At 45.2% G+C, this 22,274-nt stretch overlaps 2 protein-coding genes and 1 long non-coding RNA gene across 3 annotated transcripts in view; all 3 read right to left on the bottom strand.

The window, feature by feature from the left end:
• The window catches only part of LOC139029012 (pro-neuregulin-3, membrane-bound isoform-like), a 39,585-nt gene extending 32,349 nt beyond the window's left edge, over nucleotides 1-7,236 (bottom strand). Inside the window, exon 1 of the mRNA XM_070447750.1 lies at nucleotides 4,624-7,236. Within this exon, the coding sequence (XP_070303851.1) occupies nucleotides 4,624-5,398 (775 nt within the window). The 5' untranslated portion in view covers nucleotides 5,399-7,236. The remainder of the gene's footprint in view (nucleotides 1-4,623) is intronic.
• Nucleotides 7,237-12,085: 4,849 nt separating this feature from the next.
• Nucleotides 12,086-20,896, bottom strand: LOC111977291 (uncharacterized). The gene is made up of 4 exons (XR_002879029.3): nucleotides 19,979-20,896; nucleotides 18,484-18,604; nucleotides 18,309-18,399; nucleotides 12,086-12,888 (listed from the first exon to the last, which is right to left on the bottom strand). It is a non-coding gene; the product is annotated as an uncharacterized lncRNA (long non-coding RNA).
• Nucleotides 20,897-21,677: 781 nt separating this feature from the next.
• LOC111976344 (pleckstrin homology domain-containing family M member 1) overlaps nucleotides 21,678-22,274 on the bottom strand; it is a 14,923-nt gene continuing 14,326 nt past the window's right edge. The window contains exon 6 of the mRNA XM_070447749.1: nucleotides 21,678-22,237. Coding sequence (XP_070303850.1) covers nucleotides 21,678-22,237 — 560 coding nt within the window. The remainder of the gene's footprint in view (nucleotides 22,238-22,274) is intronic.

Here is a 22,274-nt window from a genome sequence, read left to right as displayed (position 1 = left end):
CTATAAATTATTTGGAAAAAATACAGTAGTATGCACTTGAATCAACTTTATAAACCAATAGGATATTTATGTCAATGAGGGGGGAAAATGATGTAATCCCTTTTAGAATAAAGATGTAACGTAACAAAATGTGGAAAAAGTCAAGGGGTCTGAATACTTTCCAAATGCCCTAAAATAAATGTGTTTATATGGGAAGAATATTGTAGGTAAATAAATACAATTGTGCTGCATTAGTTGACATCCTTTAAGACATAATAAATAAAACAGGGTTGGGCAAATAAATCGAAAAATGTAATCCATAAGCCTACTAATACATTAATAAATAAAAAACGTGCACATGTAAAGGAAAGTTATTTCAACCTTGCAATAATCCATTTTCTTTCAGTTTGCTTTATAGAATCTAGTTATGAATTTAATTAAACTAGGCCTATGATATTTCCTTGAATAGGCCTATCCTCCACACACACCCTGATTGGCTTTAGGATAAGCGAATTATTAGAGATTATGCACACAAAATCTTTCCAGCAATTGAAGGAGTACTAGGATATAGTGACTTGCACCAATAGTCTATTTAGAGTCTGTGTCAATAGGCTACCAGTTGCATTTCTTCGATATGAAAAGGAAATATGACTGGCCTGCACTGCACATTGGAAATTGTCCAGACGACTGTGAGCTGATTGACCAGTAGGCTAGGTGTGAATGTTCTGAAAGCTTTATTCAAATCCATCATCTGAATACTAAAAGCTCCCTTACTCCATATTTGTTTTACAAAACAAGGATATGTTTCCCACGGTGATGGCACATGTCTAAAAAGCTTTTGCATCCCCCACGTTCAACTGTGAAACAGGCCCATAGTCAAAGAGCCAATTCACAGAAGTATTGTAAGCAACAATTTTTTTAATGACACTAATATCAAGTGCGTGGAGCCTGTAGGAGCAGAGATTCTTAATGCAGTCAAATGACCAAATCATCCTCTGGTTGCCTCATGGGTGGAATGTTATTAATATTTTTCATATTTCAGTCTTCTGTGATGAATTTAAAGGTGTACTCTTTTTTTTAAGACCATAACCATATATGTGAGGTGTATGCTTTCGTTTCAAAGTAGCTTTGATTAAGACTATCAAGAAACACTCTGTGACCCTGATTTAGCCCACTGCAGTAGATGGTTAATGTACAAGTCAAAGATAAAGGTGAGGGGAAAGGAAATCAAGTGCTGTCCGATTACTATTCAGCCACAGTGTGAATGCCATTATGTTACATGAGTGCCTCCTTTCATGCCGTTTGAGGAGCTCATCCTTATACATATTTAGACTATGGTTTAAACAAGGTAGCCTTTTGAGGGGGAGTTTCTTTAGCAGCAGCCATACATTAATGTATGGTCCGGCCAATTATATTGGTGCCGGAGGGGATGGCTGCTGTTTTACAGGCTCCTAATCAACAGGTGCTATTTTGTGTGTTTGTTCGCATTGTTTCTAACTTATTTTGTACATAATGTTACTGCTACTGTCTCTTACAACCGAAAAGAGCTTCTGCCTATCAGAACAGCAATTACTCACCTCGAGCTGGACGAAGAGTCTTTCTTTAATTAGTCCGGCGCGAAGGATATACTGCTCTCTCCGAGACCAGGCCCAAATCCCTGTCATTTGCGTGAAGAAAATACGGAAATACAGGGGGCGGAGATCGGGGTGACTTGTGAGAATTCGTCGGCGAGTGGGTAACCCGCCTCTACCATCCGTTATATTGGCCAACGTGCAATCACTGGAGAATAAACTGGATGAGCTCCGTTCAAGACTATCCTACCAACGGGACATTAAAAACTGTAATATCTTATGTTTCACCGAGTCGTGGCTGAACGACGACACATATAATATACAGATGGCTGGGTTTTCATTGCATCGGCAGGACAGAACAGCTATGTCTGGTAAGACGAGGGGTGCGGGTGTGTGTCTATTTGTCAATAACAGCTGGTGAGCTATTATTAAAGAAGACTCAAGGTATTGCTTGCCTGAGGTAGAGTACCTTATGATAAGCTGTAGACCACAATATCTACCAATAGAGTTTATCTATATTTTTCGTAGCGGTCTATTTACCACCACAAACCGATGCTGGCACTACGACCACACTCAACGAGCTGTATAAGGCCATAAGCAAACAAGAAAATGCTCATACAGAAGCGGCACTCCTAGTGGCCGGGGACATTAATGCAGGGAAACGAACAAACTTAAATCTGTTTTACCTAATTTCTACCAGCATGTCACATGTGCAACCAGATGAAGACCACCTTTACTCCACACACAGAGATACATACAAAGCTCTCCCTCGCCCTCCATTTGGAAAATCTGATATAAATGATATCCTCCTGATTCCTGTTTACAAGCAAAAACTAAAGCAGGAAGTACCAGTGACTCGCTCAAGAAGTGGTCAGATGACGCGGATGCTATGCTAGAGGACTGTTTTTCTAGAACAGACTGGAATATGTTCCAGGATTCATCCAATGGCATTGAGGAGTATACCACCTCAGTCACCGGCTTCATCAATAAATGCATTGACGACGTCGTCCCCACAGTGACCGTACATTCATATCCCAACCAGAAGCCATGGATTACAGGCAACATCCGTAGCGAGCTAAAGGCTAAAGCTGACACTTTTAATTCTACAACACTGACTCTGATGATCGTCGGACGCGGCATGGCTTGCAAACTATTACGGACTACAAAGGGAAACCCAGCCACGAGCTGCCCAATGACGCAAAACTTCCAGACGAGCTAAATGCCTTTTATGCTCACTTTTAGGCAAGCAACACAGAAGCATGCATGAGACCAGCAGCTGTTCCGGACTACTGTGTGATCACACCTTTAAATAGGTCAATATTCACAAGGCCACGGGGCAAGACGGATTACCAGGACGTGTACTCAGAGCATGCACGGACCAACTGGCAAGTGTCTTCACTGACATTTTCAACCACTCCCTTACCGAGTCTGTAATACCAATATGTTTCAAGCAGACCACCATAGTCCCTGTTCCAAAGAAAGCGAAGGTAACCTGCCTAAATGACTACCGCCCCATAGCACTCACGTCATTAGCAATGAAGTGCTTTGAAAGGCTGGTCATGGATCACATCAACACCATCATCCCGGAAACCGTAGACCCACTCCAATTCGTATACCACCCCAACAGATCCACATATGACGCAATCTCAAATCGCACTCCACACCGCCCTTTCCCACCTGGACTAAAGGAACACCTATGTGAGAATGGTGTTCATTGACTACAGCTCAACATTCAACACCATAGTGCCCACAAAGCTCATCACCAAACTAAGGACCCTGGGACTAAACACCTCCCTCTGCAACTGGATCCTGGACTTTCTGACAGGCCACCCCCAGGTGGTAAGGGTAGGCAACAACACATCTGCCACGCTGATCCTCAACACGGTGGCCCCTCAGAGTTACTTGCTTATTCCCGTCTTGTACTCCTTTTCACCCACGACTGCGTGCCCAAGCACGACTCCAACACCATCATTAAGTTTGCTAATGACACAACAGTGGTAGGCTTGATCACCGACAACGATGAGACAGCCTATAGGGAGGAGGTCAGAGACCTGGCAGTGTGGTGCCAGGACAACAACCTCTACCTCAACATGAGCAAGACAAAGGAGCTGATCGTGGACTAAAGGAAAAGGAGGGCCGAACACGCCCCCAGTCACATCGACGGGGCTGTAGTGGAGCAGTTCGAGAGTTTCAAGTTCCTTGATGTCCACATAACCAACAAACTATCATGGTCCAAACACACCAAGACAGTCATGAAGAGGTCACGACAATGCCCTTTGCATGGGTCCCCAGATCCTCAAAAAGTTCTACAGCTGCACTATCAAGAGCATCGTGATCGGTTGTATCACCGCCTGGTATGGCAACTGCTTGGCATCTGACCGTAAGGCGCTACAGAGTGCAGTGCGTACGGCCCAGTACATCACTGGTGCCAAGCTTCCTGCTATCCAGGACCTATATACTAGGTGGTGTCAGAGGAAGGCCCAAAACATTGTCAAAGACTCCAGTCACCCAAGTCATAGACTGTTCTCTCTGATACCGCAAGGCAAGCGGTTCCGGAGCACCAAGTCTAAGTCCAAAAGGCTCCTTAACAGCTTCTACCCCCAAGCCATAAGACTGCTGAATAATCAATTGGCCACCCGGACTATTTACATTGACACCACCCACTCCCCCCTTTGTTTTTACACAGCTAATCGCTGTTTATTATCTATGCATAGTCACTTTACCCCTACCTACATGTACAAATTACCTTGACTAACTTGTACCCCCGCACATTGATTCAATACCAGTACCCCCTGTATATAGCCTCGTCATTGTTATTTTATTGAGTTTATTTAGTAAATATTTTTTAAACTATTTATTGAACTGCATTGTTGATTAAGGGCTTGTAAGTAAGCATTTCACAGTAAGGTCTACACCTATTGCATTTGGCTTATGTGACAAATAACATTTCATTTGATTTGATTGGGCACCAGCTCTCCGATGCCATCAGCCAGATAGAACAAACGCTAGAGCTGTTGTGAACACAACAAATTTGCACACAAACACACCCTCCCTTTTAGAAAAGCAGACTTACGTGTTCTGTATCGGTGGTGAGGGCGTGTGGCGGGACCTTTCGCAGAGCGTCCAGGTTTCCAGTGCCCAGTGGGCTTGGCTGGGGGAGATGGTGGAAAAGTTGGTGGTAGCGCCTTGGTTGTGGTGTTGGCGGTAGAGGTTGTGCTAGTAGCTTTGGAGGTTGGACCAGATCGCGAGTTCGGGGGGTCCTTATCCTTACGACCATTGGCTGTGCCGCCGACCCGAAGTACCGTGGTGCTGTGTGGGGTCACTTCTTTACCCCAGGGCGGGGGGAGTCGTGTGGTGCGGGTGGTGCTGCCAGTCACGCGGGTGCCACTGCCAACCCAGTTGTGGAGGTGCGGGACCGAGTGGTTGGAGGGCAACCCAAATTGAGTTCTCAGGGCTGGGACCGTGCCATCGGCCTCTAGAGAGGTGGTGGAGACAAACACGGTGGCGGTGGTCTTCGTAGTCGTGGTCATAGTGTCTGGTCGCTTGGGTGGAGCGCTGGGTTCGGAGAGAAAGATGGGGTCCTGCCCTATGCCCTTGGCATCCACTAGGTCCGTGGGCACATAGTCTTGAACGGAACCCACTACAATCCATTTGAGCAGCATGAGACTGAGGCCCAGGCCCACGAAGCCCATCACCAAGGGCACTGCGCACAGCCAGGTCTGCTGCCGGTGCCACACCGCACAGGGCCCACAGCGAACAGGCCCCGGGGCCCGAGGGGAGGCCTGTTCGCCCCCGGGTTCTTCCAGGGTCATGGCCCCCAGAGTGCTCGCTCCCGAGGGCTCACTCATCCTGCTGATGCCGTCAAAGATCAGGGGTCAAACCGGGGACCCAATGACAAAAGGACAGGAACGAGGGAGGGGATGGGGCAAAGAACCAATACTGGGCATCATACCAATTCATCCACACAAAATTCCTACATTTATACCCACACACACAAGACAGCACCCACAGACACATAAAAGTAATTACAAGCCAAGCAGCTCASACGGATGCACATGTAAGCAAATATACACTCCCTCTGGCGCCGAGATAGCTAATTACACACACAAACACACTCATACACACACAGGTTGGACACGGGCAGGTGAAAGGGCTGACCGGTGGGGCAAGCCTCGCTGTAGTTAGGTGGAAACGAAATAACGGTAAATCCCAAGATGCTTCACTCTACGGTGAGAAAAAATGCAGAAGAAAAAGGCAGGCAGGAGGGTATTGATCCACGGTGTGGCAAGCTTCAGACCAGAGCTGTACATCCTGTGTGTGTCTGTCAATGAGAAACAGGCCAGGCCGGGCAGCAACCCTCCTCTGCAGCTTTTTTTACTGTGTTTTTTTATGCTCCAGTCCAGGGGCTTCCTCTGCAGTCTTCTTCCCTGTTTTGGGTCAGCCTCAGCTTCCCCTCACTGACAGCCCTGTGCAGCGGTGCTTTAGCGCTAGTAGCCGATGGTAATCTTACATGAAGAGAGCCAGTGGAACTGAATAGAGAGCGAGAGTGAGGGAGAGGATTTGTAGGGATGAGGCTGGCAGGGGGATGGAAGGGGGGGGGGGGTTAAATCCAACTGATGTCCATCAAATGCCTTTCCCCTCAGATCTCCCGGACTGTCCGTCTTTCTCCAGCTGTCTGTCCATCGCTTGTCATTGTGGTAGAAAAATTAAAGCCTTGGCTACTTGCTTGCTACCTCAGAACGCTACAGTGGCGGCGGTGTTGAAAGCAGGAGTGCGAGCGACAGAAAGGGAGGGAGAGAAAGAGAGAGGATAAGGAAGAAGAAGGGAGGGAGGGAGTGCTGCTCTGAAAAACTGATGTGGCTGCTGTTGTTGTTAGCTGCAGACTGGGAGAAACACTCCACTGTGAGCAATGTGGGTTTCACTGCACACAACCGGCGCTTTCCTCCCTTCCACAGACTACAACGGGCGCTTTCCTCCCTTCCACAGACTGCAGGACTCCAGACTGACAAACAACTGCCCCATCCCTTCTCCGACACACTGCGTGTGCGTGTGAAAGCGATAGAGACCACACTGCCTTCCCTATCACCGTCAAATCTTAGAGCAAGAGAGAGGAGGCAGAGATCCTGGGAGAAAGCTCTGCAGCAGCAGAGACAAGGAGGCACTGCACAACACACTGTGCGGAGGAGAGAAGAGCTGCCACAGACACCCCGGGGAACAGAGAGAGGGGAGGAGGAGAAGGGGGGGCAGTGCGGTGCTACATCTCCCCACCGGCAGTGAGAGAAACAAACCAAACATTGGGCTCATAATTTATGGGCGGGATAAATCCTTCCTTCAAACCTGATTTTGCGGCTCACAGTCGATGAAACACTCATTTTACAGTTCCCATGAGACCCCGGTGCTAGGCCTTATCTGCAGGGCTTTGCTGTTATTTCCCGGTGACTGACTGTCTTGCAGTCGAGGAAGGAAGCGTAAAAATGGAGGAAGGTGAATGCAGTAATAATAAGGGTTTATTGTCCAAGTCGTCAGAAAAGGGGTGTGTGTGTGTGAAAGAGCATGACAGAAAGTGTGTGGCAGAGTAGAGAAACAGAGATGGAGAGAGAAAAAGATCAGCATGCAGAGCTTAAAGTTTGTGACATTTTTATGTGTTCATTTCTTCTCCTATCCCCCCGCCTCCTAGTCTGGCTCCTTGATGTTGTAAGCACGATGCGTTGATAATGAAGGGGGCTATGCTTTTTTACTAATTGGTTCTCCTCTGTCTCTCACTCAAACACCCACATGGTCTCAGCCCACGAGTACTGCATTTTGGCCCTTGGTTTCGCAACCAAGCAATCACGTCCCACATTTTATCAACAAATTCAAACACCGCTGATTTAAAGAAAATGGTTGATTTGTCTTGTATTTCAGTCAGACATTCCAACCTGCCTCTTACAGTCACATTACACTTATGAAAAAATATCAAATAAAAATACATGACCAAAAGTATGTGGACACCTGCTCGTCGAACATCTCATTCCAAAATCATGAGTAATAATATGGAGTTGGTCCCCTCTTTGCTGCTATAACAGCCTCCACACGTCTGGGAAGGCTTTCCACTAGATGTTGGAACATTGCTGCAGGGACTTACTTCCATTCAGCAACAAAAGCATTAGTGAGGTCCCAGGCCTTCCCCAAACTGTTGCCACAAAGTTGGAAGCACAGAATTGTCTAGAATGTCATTGTATGCTGTAGCGTTAAGATTTACCTTCACTGGAACTAAGGGGCCTTACCAGAACCATGAAAAACAGCCCCAGATCATGAATTTCTCCTCCATCAAACTTTACAGTTGGTACTATGCATTGGTGGCAGGTAGCGTTCTCCTGGCATCCGCCAAACCCAGATTCGTGCGTCAGACTGCCAGATGGTAAAGCGTGATTCATCACTACAGAGAACGTGTTTCCACTGCTCCAGAGTCCAATGGCGGCAAGATTTACACCACTCCAGCCAACGCTTGCCATTGAGCATGGTGATCTTAGGCTCGTGTGCGGCTGCTCGGCCATAAAAACCCATTTGATGAAGCTCCCGACAAACAGTTCTTATGCTGAAGTTGGATGAGCCATTCTTACTAATCTACTGGAGAGCCAGTTCGGGTTTAAGTATAACTTCTTATAACTTTTGTATGACTGATGCTTTTAGTTGAAGCTTTAATAGGGATAGGGGGCAGTATTCAGAAATTCGGATGAATGACGTGCCCAAAGTAAACTGCCTGTTACTCAGTCCCAGAAGCTAGGATTATGCATATAATTGGTAGTATTGGATAGGAAACACTCTGAAGTTTCTAAAACTGTTAAGATAATGTCTGTGAGTATAACAGAACTGATATAGCAGGCAAAAACCCGAGGAGAATCGTTCCGAATAATTATTTTTTTAGGTCACCACCCATTGGAATGACTGTCTATGGGAAAATCAAAGGAACACCTCCCAGATTGCAGTTCATAGGGCTTCCATTAGATGTCAACAGTCTTTAGAAAGAGTTTCAGGCTTGTTTTTTTTAAAATGAGCTAGAATTTGTAGTTTTTCTAAGTGGCTCTCATTTTGACTGTAGTATTGTTGCGCGCGTGGATGAGGACGCGCACTTCGTAATTTATCTCTGGTAATCAACATACTATTCTCCGTCTTAAATTTGATTGTTTATTTACATATTAGGGACCCTGAGGATTGATTAGGAACATTGTTTGACTTGTTTGGACGAAGTTTATTGGTAATTTTTGGGATTCCTTTGTATGCATTTGAACAAGGGAAACAGGTGGATTACTGAATCAAGCGCGCCAACTAAAATTGACAGATCGAGTGAAAAAAAGCAATTTTCCCACACAACATCTCTCCTTCTCACTATCACGCATTAGTTTGGCTTCCCCACCCGCCATTTTTTTAAAGACCCGACGGAGCTCATTGCCTTGTTGAATTATGCAGAAACGGGCAGCGTGGGGGTCATGTAATTGATTCTGTTGGAAAGGGGATAAATTGTGCTTTACAATGGTATTGACATTACAGTTGATCTGGAAGAATGACGTTTTTGGGGCGCTAAAATAAGGTCAATTGTACGGACCAAGGCGATGTACAAAAGTGAGTGAGTTTACCTTACTGCTGTACAGTAACGTTAGCTAACTAGCGATGCCTGTATGAAGAACCATTTTCTTTAGCTAGTTTGTAGCTAAAGTACGTTAGTTAAAACTGCATCATCTGTCAATGCATGGATGTCTTCATAGGTCGGAGGCTCAGAGTTGGCACAGTTTAGACAAGAGAACACTTTAAGGGTTGTTAACTACGTACAAATAAAATGTCACTGGACCAATCGGGTCTGCGGTCTATTTTTCAGGCTAGAGACCATGTTGCGGAGCCTTCGGTGGGCAAGCGGTCATTTGATTGATGAAGAGATGGCCGGCAATCTAATTGCTGTTGCAGAGGAGTTCCTACAAGAGGCAAATGACATCCAACAACGGCAACCTTACCAAGATGGCAAGTTATTACATTTGTATATATTTTTTTGTAAGGCATGAGTGGCTAAGGCTGAGATTGTATCATTTTACTTGTCCTGTGTTGTCTCCTGTGCCAAGTCAATCAATGAAAAAAACATTTGGTTGGCCTATAATGCTGTTCCTAAATTCTATATGGTGCTCTTATAGTCTTTTAACCTAATGAATTTAGGAGTGTTTTTTGTAATTAATTATCTATTGTATTTTTTATTTCAGTAGCCTATATAGCGCCTTTGGAGGGAAGGTGGTATCACATCACCAAGGAGCAGCTTGAGTTCCTCATAGATTATAATTTGACCATCAGACAAATGGCAGATGTTCTCAATGTGTCGCACTCTGTGGTCAAGCGGCGCATGAGGTAATTTATCGTACAAGAGGGAGATCTCTACATCCTCTCTAGATTTGATCACATTCCTGATTGATGTATCTTTGTGTTATTTTTGTATTTAGTCATTTTCAGCTTTTCAGGTTCTACTCACTGTTGTTAGACGCTCAGCTGGATGAGGGGATCAAAGAGCTGATATCAATAAAAACAGAATGAGAGAAAGATAAGAGAAAGAAAAGTAGATGGAGGATTGGAGGATTGTTATCCATGGTGCTGTGGATGGTTACAGCAGACTTGTTGTGTTTCTGAAGGCCTCTGACAACAACAGGAGTGCCACAGTCATGGAGTCATTTGAAGCAGCCATCACCAGCTACGAAGTACCATCCCAGGTGAGATGTGACCGGGTGGTGAAAACAACCGTATCTATGCCTTCATGGAGCAGTTCAGTGGTGGTGAGAGGGGAAGTTCCCTCAGGGGAAGGAGCACTAGGAGCACCAGAGGAAATAGTGGCTGTGGGGGGACGTCTGGCATAGAGTCTCCAACGTTTACCATGACCTGTTCACCTTCTTGGAGACAGAGCAGGTCATCGACATCAACAATGAGGTGCACCTGTGGGCACTGCACTTTGTGTTCCTGCCACGGGTGAACAGAGATCTTGCTGTGTTTGCCAGTCAGTGGAACCACCATGGGCTGAGGACTGAACAACGGCAGTCACCTCTGCAGTTGTTCCGTCTCGGGTTCCCTGGCAATGCAAAGGGCCAATCTGACAGCAGTAAGGGGTTTGTTCACCCCAAATTCAACCACCATCAGCTCCTCCAACCACCACCTCAGCTCCAACCACTGGCGCCGCAGCTCTTTATTGGTCGGAATGGGTGATTGGGCCACAAATCCAGTTCACCATCAGCAACTCACAGATGGAACTGTTGCAGACAATAATTCCATTGGAAGGCCCCAGAGGCAGCCTGGGAGTTGACAATCTACAGAGGGTTGTGGCAGTTATATCTTCAGCGCCACTCGTTCCTACTCCAACCTGACTTACTACACCCCTGATACTCCCCTACTGGGATGAGGGATTGGACGCTATATCTTCAGCGCCACTCGTTCCTTTGAATCAGTTCATTTTTATAATACATGTTTCCCCTCTTTCACACACTGTATGATTTGGTCTCTAGAAAGGTTTGACAGACATCTTCGAGTTTAGACACAGGTGGCCTTAACTTTTGTTAAGTACTTCCCCATTCCAGTACGATTCTGTTTGGTCATGTTTGGAGAAAGTCAGGTACTGTTAAGATATACGGCATATGGTTATTGTATTTTGCTCTGTGGCGCATTAGCACAACATTCCATCTGCTGACACAATATTTGTCTTCCACAGTACAACACGACCCAGGAGAGGCCTACTGCAAGCACTGGATTGGAGCCTTCAGAGCGTGCCTGCTGTGGGAGGACAACAGAACATCCCGAATGGACATTATTAAAACAGAACTTACATTTTTGTAATGCCCAATCGGGACTTTTATAAATTGTTAAAATAAATAATTGTGTGGAGAACGCTTGATAGTTTAAAAAAATAAACTATGAAGATAGGGATTTGGTGGTTCGGCCCCCGTTACATTTTATATCATTGTGATTAACAGCAACATATTACAGTTAGTAACATAACATTGTTGACACATTGTGACAGCTCAAATTATGTGGTTGAAGATGGACTAGTGCAGGGCTCTCAACCTTGTTCCTGGAAAGCTGCTGTCTTGTAGGTTCACTCCAACCCTAATCTAGTGCACCTGATTGTAATAATTACCTGCTTAATAAGTTAATCAGGTTAGTTACAACTGAGGTTGGAATGAAAACCTACAGGAGGGTAGCTCTCCAGGAACAGGGTTGGAGAGCCTTGGACTAATGGATCTAGTTCTTAGATCAATGCATTTGAAATTCGATAAGTCACTACAAAGGTGCAGTTCCCAGAAGTGGAGCTGTTACTTAATGCAGTGGATGGGAAGCCTTATTCCATGTTGTTCTAATTAAATGATAATGGCTGAAGTTAATTTGATGTCCTACATTAAGAACAAATTATCAGATTTGAATGAGTTGGCTGCAATATGGCAGCAGTACTTCAGTCAATATCAGCAAAGGATATTGGTTATTAGTGAAGTGTCAGTAAAGTGTTTCTAAAAAAACTAAACCTTAAAAACAAGCAATATGGATTGTATAATTTAATATGAATGATCATTAAGTGAACAATAACGGCCAATATGGAAATAAAGTGTATTTGGAAAGGATTCAGACCCCTTGACTTTTTCCACATTTTGTTACATTGGAGCTTTATTCTAAAATGTATTAAATAACTAAAAATGTAGCGTAATACCCAAGAAGAATCTATGGTGTAATCTCTGCCAAAGGTGCTTCAGCAAAGTACTGAGTAAAGGGTCATAAATTTAATATTTCCTTTTTTTTATACATTGCAAAAATGTCAACCTGTTTTTGCTTTGTCATTATGGAGTATTGTGTGTAGATTGATGAGGGGAAAAAAATATTGTATCCATTTTTGAATAAGGCTGTAACATAATAAAATGTGGAAAAAGTCAAGGGGTCTGAATACGTTCCGAATGCACTGTACAAACAATACAGATGTAAGTAGATAAATGTTTAAATGTTGATGTGCAGTTACATTTTCAAACACTCAATTGCTACTGTAATTTAGTGCTACTAGATACAATTATGTATCGTAAAAATGTTTTTATGCAACACCGAAATGTGGGGAATTCACAATACCGGAGGTCATGAATTCCCTAAAGGCATTGTAGGTGCTATGAAGAGGGAGCCTTAGTGTCACAGCACACGTGTTTGCCTCTGGGTACTTTTTCTTCTGCTGCCCAGTGAGACGCCCTCGCGCTGTGTGGAGGAATTCGATGGTCGGGGTGTCCTCAAACCCAAGGGGTGGCACCACCGTTGCCAGAAAACTCCAACACCATCGCCACTGTTAGAGGAGGACATTCTCCATCTGAGTACACGGCAAAACATTTAAAATCAGACTGCAGCTGAACTGCTGGGGGAGGCAGATCTAAAAGAGATGGGCACAATTTTCTTAACTGACTGAAATGAGTGTAAGGCCTAGATTCAATCAGATCAAGAATTATCCGGCGATAGCCGACACTGCATTTTGGCCGTGTCTGAGGTGTAACTGCGTTGGATCTGTCAAATCAGTAAGCAGCAGCTCTTGACCATTGTCACAAAACAACACCCGTCCTACTCTCGTTACAAGTTCTGAACGAGACAGTGTAGGTTATATAGAAATAATGTCACTCAAATTCAAAATCATGAAACTAAATAATGAGGATTTCTACCAGCCTAATCGAGGTGTAGATTACATCTCAAATTGCAGTGTTCTAACTTGTGAACAGGGTTGCATGAGATGTCTGTTAATGCGTTAATGCAGCCAATGGCAATGTCCACATTAGGTATAATTCCAGGAGCTGCTTGTGGATTTGACAGCTCTGACACAGTTCCACCTCAGACACCACCAAAACAACCACTATGTGGATTTGACAACTCTGACACAGTTCCCCCTCAGACACCACAAAAACAACCACTATGTGGATTTGACAGACTCTGACAGTTTCACCCAGACACCACCAAACAACCTCTATGTGGATTTGACAGCTTTAACACAGTTCCCCTCAGACCACCAAAACAAACCACTATGTGGATTTGACAGTTCCCCCTTCAGCCACCACAAAAAACAACCACTATGTGGATTGACAGCTCTGACAGTTCCACTCAGACACCACCAAAACAACCACTATGTGGATTGACAGCTTTAACACAGTTCCCCCTCAGACACCACCAACACAACCACTATGTGGATTTGACAGCTTCCACATCAGACACCACCAAAACAACCACTATGTGGATTTGACAGTTCCCCCTCAGACACCACCAAAAAACCACTATGTGGATTTGACAGCTTTACACAGTTCCCCTCAGACACCACCAAAACACCACTATGTGGATTTTGACAGCTCTGACACAGTTCCCACCTCAGACAACCACCAAACAACCTCTATGTGATGTGACAGCTTAACACAGTTCCACCTCAGACACCACACTAACAACCACTATGTGGATTTGACAGTTCTCCACATCAGACACCACCAAAACAACCACTATGTGGATTTGACAGTTCCACATCAGACACCACCAAAACAACCACTATGTGGATTTGACAGTTCCACATCAGACACCACCAAAACAACCACTATGTGGATTTGACCGCTCCACATCAGACACCACCAAACAACCACTATGTGGATTTGACCAGTTCCACATCAGACACCACCAAAACAACACTATGTGGATTTGACAGTTCACATCAGACCCACCAAAACAACCACTATGTGGATTTGACAGTGTCCACATCAGACACCACCAAACAACCACTATGTGGATTTGACAGTTCCACATCAGACACCACCAAAACAACACTATGTGGATTTGACAGCTCCACATCAGACACCACCAAACACCAACTATGTGGATTTGACAGTTCCACATCAGACACCACCAAAACAACCACTATGTGGATTTGACAGTTCCACAATCAGACACCACCAAAACAACCACTATGTGGATTTGACAGTTCCACATCAGACCCACCAAAACAACCACTATGTGGATTTGACAGTTCCCCCTCAGACACCACCAAAACAACCACTATGTGGATTTGACAGCTCTGACACAGTTCCACATCAGACACCACCATAACAACCCTATGTGGATTTGACAGTTTCCACATCAGACACCACCAAAACAAACCCTATGTGGATATTGACAGTTTCCACATCAGACACCACCAAACAACCCCTATGTGGATTTGACAACTCTGACAGTTCCACTCAGACACCACCAAAACAACCCCTATGTGGATTTGACAGCTTTAACACAGTTCCCCCTCAGACACCACCAAAAACAACCACTATGTGGATTTGACAGTTCCCCCTCAGACACCCACAAAAACAACCACTATGGGATTTGACAGCTCTGACAGTTCACCTCAGACACCACCAAAACAACCACTATGTGGATTTGACAGCTTTAACACAGTTCCCCCTCAGACACCACCAACACAACCACTATGTGGATTTGACAGTTCCACATCAGACACACCAAAACAACCACTATGTGGATTTGGACAGTTCCCCTCAGACACCACCAAAAAAACCACTATGTGGATTTGACAGCTTAACACAGTTCCCCTCAGACACCACCAAAACAACCACTATGTGGATTTGACAGCTCTGACACAGTTCCCACTCAGACACCACCAACACAAACTCTATGTAGATGTGACAGCTCTAACACAGTTCCACCTCAGACACCACCAAAACAACACTATGTGGATTGACAGTTCCATCATCAGACACCACCAAAACAACCACTTGTGGATTTGACAGTTCCACATCAGACACACCAAACAACCACTATGTGGATTTGACAGTTCCACATCAGACACCACCAAAACAACCATATGTGGATTTGAACCGCTTCCACATCAGACACCACCAAAACAACCACTATGTGGATTTGACAGTTCCACATCAGACACACCAAAACAACCCACTATGTGGATTTGACAGTTCCACATCAGACACCACCAAAACAACCACTATGTGGATTTGACAGTTCCAATCAGACACACCAAAACAACCACTATGTGGATTTGACAGTTCCACATCAGACACCACCAAAACAACCACTATGTGGATTTGACAGCTTCACATCAGACACCACCAAAACAACCACTTGTGGATTTGACAGTTCCACATCAGACACCACCAAACAACCACTATGTGGATTTGGACAGTTCCCATCAGCACCACCAAAACAACCACCTATGTGGATTTGACAGTTCCACATCAGACACCACCCAAACAACCACTATGTGGATTTGACAGTTCCCCCTCAGACACACCAAAAACAACCACTATGTGGATTTGACAGCTCTACACAGTTCCACATCAGACACCACATAACAACCCCCTATGTGGATTTGACAGTTCCACATCAGACACCACCAAACAACCCCTATGTGGATTTGACAGTTCCACATCAGACACCACCATAACAACCCCTATGTGGATTTGACAGAGTCCACATCGACACCACAAAACAACCACTATGTGGATTTGACAGCTCTAACACAGTTCCCCCTCAGACACCACCAAAACAACCACTATGTGGATTTGACAAGTTCCACATCAGACACCCCCAAAACAAAACACTATGTGGATTTGACAGTTCCACATCAGACACCACCAAAACAACCACTATGTGGATTGACAGTTCCACATCAGACACCACCAAAACAACCACTATGTGGATTTGACAGCTCTAACACAGTCCCCCTCAGACACCACCAAAACACCACTATGTGGATTTGACAGCTCAACACAGTTCCCCATCAGACACCACATACAAACCACTATGTGGATTTTGACAGTTCCACCTCAGCACCACCAAAACAACCACTATGTGGATTTGACAGCTCTAACACAGTTCCCCTCAGACACCACCAAAACAACCACTATGTTGGATTTGACAGTTCCACATCAGACACCACCATAAACAACACTATGTGGATTTGACAGTTCCACCTCAGACACCACCAAAAACAACCACTATGTGGATTTGACAGTTCCAATCAGACACCACCAAAACAACCATATATTGGATTGACAGTTCCACATCAGACACCACCAAAACAACCACTATGTGGATTTGACAGCTCCACATCAGACACCACCAAAACAACCACTATGTGGATTTGACAGTTCCACATCAGACACCACCAAAACAACCACTATGTGGATTTGACAGTTCCACATCAGACACCACCAAAACAACCACTATGTGGATTTGACTGTTCCACATCAGACACCACCAAAACAACCACTATGTGGATTTGACAGCTCTAACACAGTTCCCCTCAGACACCACCAAAACAACCACTATGTGGATTTGACAGTTCCACATCAGACACCACCAAAACAACCACTATGTGGATTTGACAGTTCCACATCAGACACACCAAAACAACCACTATGTGGATTTGACAGCTCCACTCAGACACCACCAAACAACCACTATGTGGATTTGACAGTTCCACAACGACACCACCAAAACAACCACTATGTGGATTTGACAGTTCACCATCAGCACCACCAAACAACCACTATGTGGATTGACAGTTTCCCCTCAGACACCACCAAAACAACCACTATGTGGATTGACAGCTCGTAACACAGTTCCACATCAGACACGCACCATAACAACCACTATGTGGATTTGACAGTTCCACCTCAGACACCACCAAAACAACCACTATGTGGATTTGACAGCTCTAACACAGTTCCCCCTCAGACACCACCAAAAACAACCACTATGTGGAGTTGACAGTTCCACATCAGACACCACCATAACAACCACTATGTGGATTTGACAGTCCACATCAGACACCACCAAAACAACCACTATGTGGATTTGACAGTTCCACATCAGACACCACAAAAACAACCACTATTGGGATTTGACAGCTCCACATCAGACACCACCAAAACAACCACTATGTGGATTTGACAGTTCCACATCAGACACCACCAAAACACCACTATGTGGATTTGGACAGTTCCACATCAGACACCACCAAACAACCACTATGTGGATTGACAGTTCCACATCAGACACCACCAAAACAACCACTATGTGGATTTGACAGTTCCACATCAGACACCACAAAACAACCACTATGTGGATTTGACAGTTCCACATCAGACACACCAAACAACCACTATGTGGATTTGACAGTTCCACATCAGACACCACCAAAAACACCACATGTGGATTTGACAGTTCCACATCAGACACCACCAAAACAACCCTATGTGGATTTGACAGCTCCACATCGACACCACCAAAACAACCACTATGTGGATTTGACAGTTTCCACAACAGACACCACCAAAACAACCACTATGTGGATTTGACAGTTCCAATCAGACACCACCAAACAACCACTATGTGGATTTGACAGTTCCCACATCAGACACCACCAAAACAACCACTATGTGGATTTGACAGTTCCACCTCAGACACCACCAAAAACAACCATATGTGGATGTAGACAGCTTTAACACAGTTCCCCTCAGACACCACCAAAACAACCACTATGTGGATTTGACAGCTCTGACACAGTTCCACCTCAGACACCACCAAAACAACCACTATGTGGATTTGACAGCTCTAACACAGTTCCCCCTCAGACACCACCAAAACAACCGCTATATGGAAGTCGGCTAAAGCGAACGTGATTGAATAGAGCCCCAAGTGAGGGAGAGTGTGCATGTGTGTATACATGCATGTAATTACCTGTATCACCTGTCGTGGCCCGGGGTAGCAGACGCAGGGGCAGACGACTGCAGCTGTGAAGACTGTGGTTGAGCTAATAGGGGTGTCAAATCTAAAAGAGAGAGGAACTATTTCCTTAAGTTAAAATAATTATACAACAAAACAAAGTGAGTGATTGAGTGAGTTTCATAATTACCTGGACCACAACAAACTGCTTCTGGTCTACAAGCCTCTGGAAGTTCCAGCGTGCCACTCCAGGCCTGGAACAGCTTGGTGGAAAGACGGTTACCTGTCACCCGCCGAGCAGGTTGGCAGATCTGAAAAATGGGCACAATATAATTTATGACAAAACCTTGACTACACACTAACCTAAACAGAACAAACTATGGGAGGCGCACAGTAGAACATAGAGCCATGACTACATGGAACTCTATTCCACATCAAGTAACTCATGCAAGCAGTAAAATTAGATTTAAAAAACAGATAAAAATACACCTTATGGAACAGCGGGGACTGTGAAGAGACACATGCATACACACGATAACATACGCACTGTACACACACGTAGACAAGGATTTTGTGTTGTAGATATGTGGTAGTAGAGTAGTGGCCTGAGGGCACACGCTTAATGTGTTGTGAATGTATTGTAATGTTTTTAAAATTGTACAACTGCCTTAATTTTGCTGGACCCAAAGAAGAGTAACTGCTGTCTTGGCAGCAGCTAATGGGGATCCATAATAAATACAATACAACAAATTAATTAAGTTTGCGTGTGACTTCATTTTCCCAACTGCTCATTGTACTTGCTCTTGCAATCTGATGTGTGTGTGTGTTCTGTGTTATGACTTAGAAGTGTCAACCTGACCACATTCGTGTAGTTGGCCATTCAGTGATTAGCTTGGGAAAACTTACTATAAACAGAGTACAGTAAAAAGGATATCAAATATTCAGATCTGGATTGACAAGTAGAATAAATCATGTGAAGTTACGAACCTCTAGAGCTTAGTCTAGACTCAAGTGAAATAAACGATGCAGAACCTGAGCTCTAGGACCATGCCTCAGGACTACCTGGCCTGACGACTCCTGGCTATCCCTGTCCCCAGTCCACCTTATCGTGCTGCTGATCCAATCTCTGCTGTTTCTGTCTGCAGCTATGGAACCCTGACCTGCTCAAGACTCACCGGAGGTACTAACTTATCCCAGACCCGCTGTTTGATCCTGTCTCTCTCTACCGGACCTACTGTCTCAACCTCTAAATGCTCAGCTATGAAGAGCCAAGTGGCATTTACTCCTGAGGTGCTTAACTATTGCACCCTCTATAACCCTCTATTATTTGACACCGCTGGTCATCTGTGAACGTTTAAACGTCTTGAAGAATAATCTGGCTAAATGTCTGTACTCTTTTATAATCTCCACCAGCACAACCCGAAGAGGACTGGTCACCCATCAGAGTCTGGTTCCTCTCTAGGTTTCTTCCTGGGTTCCTGCCTTTCTAGGGAGTTTCTCCTAGCCACTTTGTTTCTATGTCTGCGTTGCTTTCTCTTTGGGGTTTTAGTCTGGGTATCTGTTTCAGCACTTTGTGACAACTGCTGATGTAAAAGGGGCTTTATAAAATACATCTGATAGATTGCTTGTATATGCTTCTATTCATGGAAGTAACTAAATCTAAATATGACATTGAGTTGTCTTACATTTCCTCAATAGGAAGTTAAGCCAACACTTTTTCCTGGTCTTTCCTGCTGGGGACAGGGGGCTTCAGGGTTGGGAATAGAGGGCCTAGAGAATTGGAATATTAACAATAATTAGTGTCCACATTTATGAATGAATGAAATGCAATATGGGTTAGCTGTGTATCTCATCTGATTGAGAATTGCTGATGATATACAGTATATGTCTATTTTCTTATGACAATCTGCCACCAAACCACACAATTCTATCTAGTGAGAGTGCACACAACCATTAGCTTATTTTACCAAGTCAAAAATAACATAATTTTGTCAAGGGACCCAATGAATAACAACGACGCTAGCCTACTGCACCCCATATCAACCAACTTGCCAACTAGTAGTGAACAAGGCTATATTGTTGTCATTCAGTAATACCAAAGATGTTCTACTAAAATAGACCACATCCTGTCCTTTCCAATGGGAGGCAAGTGAGCCGAGTAGGTGGGATCAAGTGTCGAGATGGGTTTTTCAAAGTCACGTCTATTGGTCTGTCAGATGGCTTAGTGACATCAATAGAAAAGCATGGTCATCATATTCAAATTAGGTTCAAAATGAGATGCAGACGTTGGACTGGAGATTTGGAAAAGAGGGACTTAACACTTGATTTGATGTAGCCAACGTTAAGTAACTATTCGTTGTTGAGCATTTTATAACACTACCAAGATAGAAAGTAAGTTACAAATATATAGTTTAATGTTATACATGTTATATAAATGATATATTAAAACGTTTTGTAGCGTTAACTGTTCGGCTAGCTATTTTCCGGTAACATGCTGAGGAACAGTAACGGTAAGTTAGCTAACAGTTAACGTTAGCTAAATCAATAACGTTAAATTAGATGGGCTCCGCACATGCAAGAAACTAGCTGAGGACTAGTTAACAGTTGTCATTTTGCGAATCAATACTGAAGAGTGCTTCGTCGACTGTATTTAGCGCGGATTCTGGTGGGCGGACCGAAGTGGTGACGCCGACGCGGCGTGACGAGGAATCTGGGGCTCAGGATGTAAACAAACATGGCGGCGCCCAGTTCCCGGCTGCGTCCGTATCTGTTAAGACCCCGAAGTATTCCGGTAAGGCGGATTGGGAAGCTTTTCATGCTCAGTTTGAACTGTTAGCTCATTTTAGGGGGTGGTCGGATGAAGAAAGGGCACTGCAGTTGGCTTTATGCCTCACGGATGAAGCTCTGGCCTGTTTGATATTGATTAGCCCCGAGGACAGACATGATTATGGTGCTTTAGTGGGAGCACTGAGGAGGCGCTATGGACAGTGTGTACAGCCCGGGCTACTGCGCTCGAAACTGAGTAATAGACGCAGGCAGCTTGAGAGCCTCTACGGGTGCTAGCTAATGACATTGAGAGCCTCTCTCGGCGGGCATATGCTCACATGCCCCCCTCCGTGCAGAGCGAGCTAGCACGGGACCAGTTCATACAGGCGCTCTCCTCTACGGAGCTGCGCATACAGACCCAGCTGGCTCATCCTGAGTCATTGCAGACAGCCTTGGAGATGGCTTTTGAGAGGGAGACTGGTGTGGGCTGGGGCTTCAGCTGGGGCTTTGGTGGGGGTCAGGGAGACACACCCTCTGTGCGAGCTGGGGGGCAGAGCAGCCCGGACCGGAAAAGCCTGCATGGTGGGCCAAATGACAGAACTCATTCGTGCTGTGTCGCTACAGGCGGCACGAAAACACGCCCTGGTCCCAGGGTCTGCTGGGGTTGTGGCCAGCCAGGCCATCTGCGCCGAGATTGCCCCATGTCCCCCAGAGCTCAGGGAAACGGCTCGGGGTCCGCATAGACCGGGTAGTTCGCGACCCTTGGCTTTCTATTCCAACCACCATCATCTTCAGGAGGAGCCCACCGGCACAGACGGGGAACACGGCTCCACTCCCCAGAAGCAGACGAGGGCAAGCGGATGGAGCCTGTTGTTGTGGTGGTCCGGACCTGTGTTGGGGACTTTTGTCATGTCCTGTCACTGTGGAGGGGGTGCCCTGCTCCGCCCTGGTGGACACTGGGTCCACAGTAACCCTGGTGAGGCCAGATATTGTGCCAGGTTGGACTCCGTGTGAGCCTACAACTGTGCAGCTCCGCACAGTCACAGGTGAGCTGGCACCCATGAAAGGGAAGGGAATAATGACTCTGACAGTAGGGGCAGGACTGTGCGTCATCCTGTGTGGTGTGGCGGCTGTGCAGGACCCTTGTATCCTGGGTTGGACTTTCTTAGGAGCACAGGCTGCCAGTTAGACCTAAATAGGGGCACAATCTCTCTC

This window comes from Salvelinus sp. IW2-2015, linkage group LG17, assembly GCF_002910315.2.
Source record: "Salvelinus sp. IW2-2015 linkage group LG17, ASM291031v2, whole genome shotgun sequence".
Lineage (NCBI taxonomy): Eukaryota > Metazoa > Chordata > Actinopteri > Salmoniformes > Salmonidae > Salvelinus > Salvelinus sp. IW2-2015.
The sequence above is the reverse complement of the archived record's forward strand: the minus strand, read 5'-3'. Positions and strand labels throughout refer to the sequence as shown.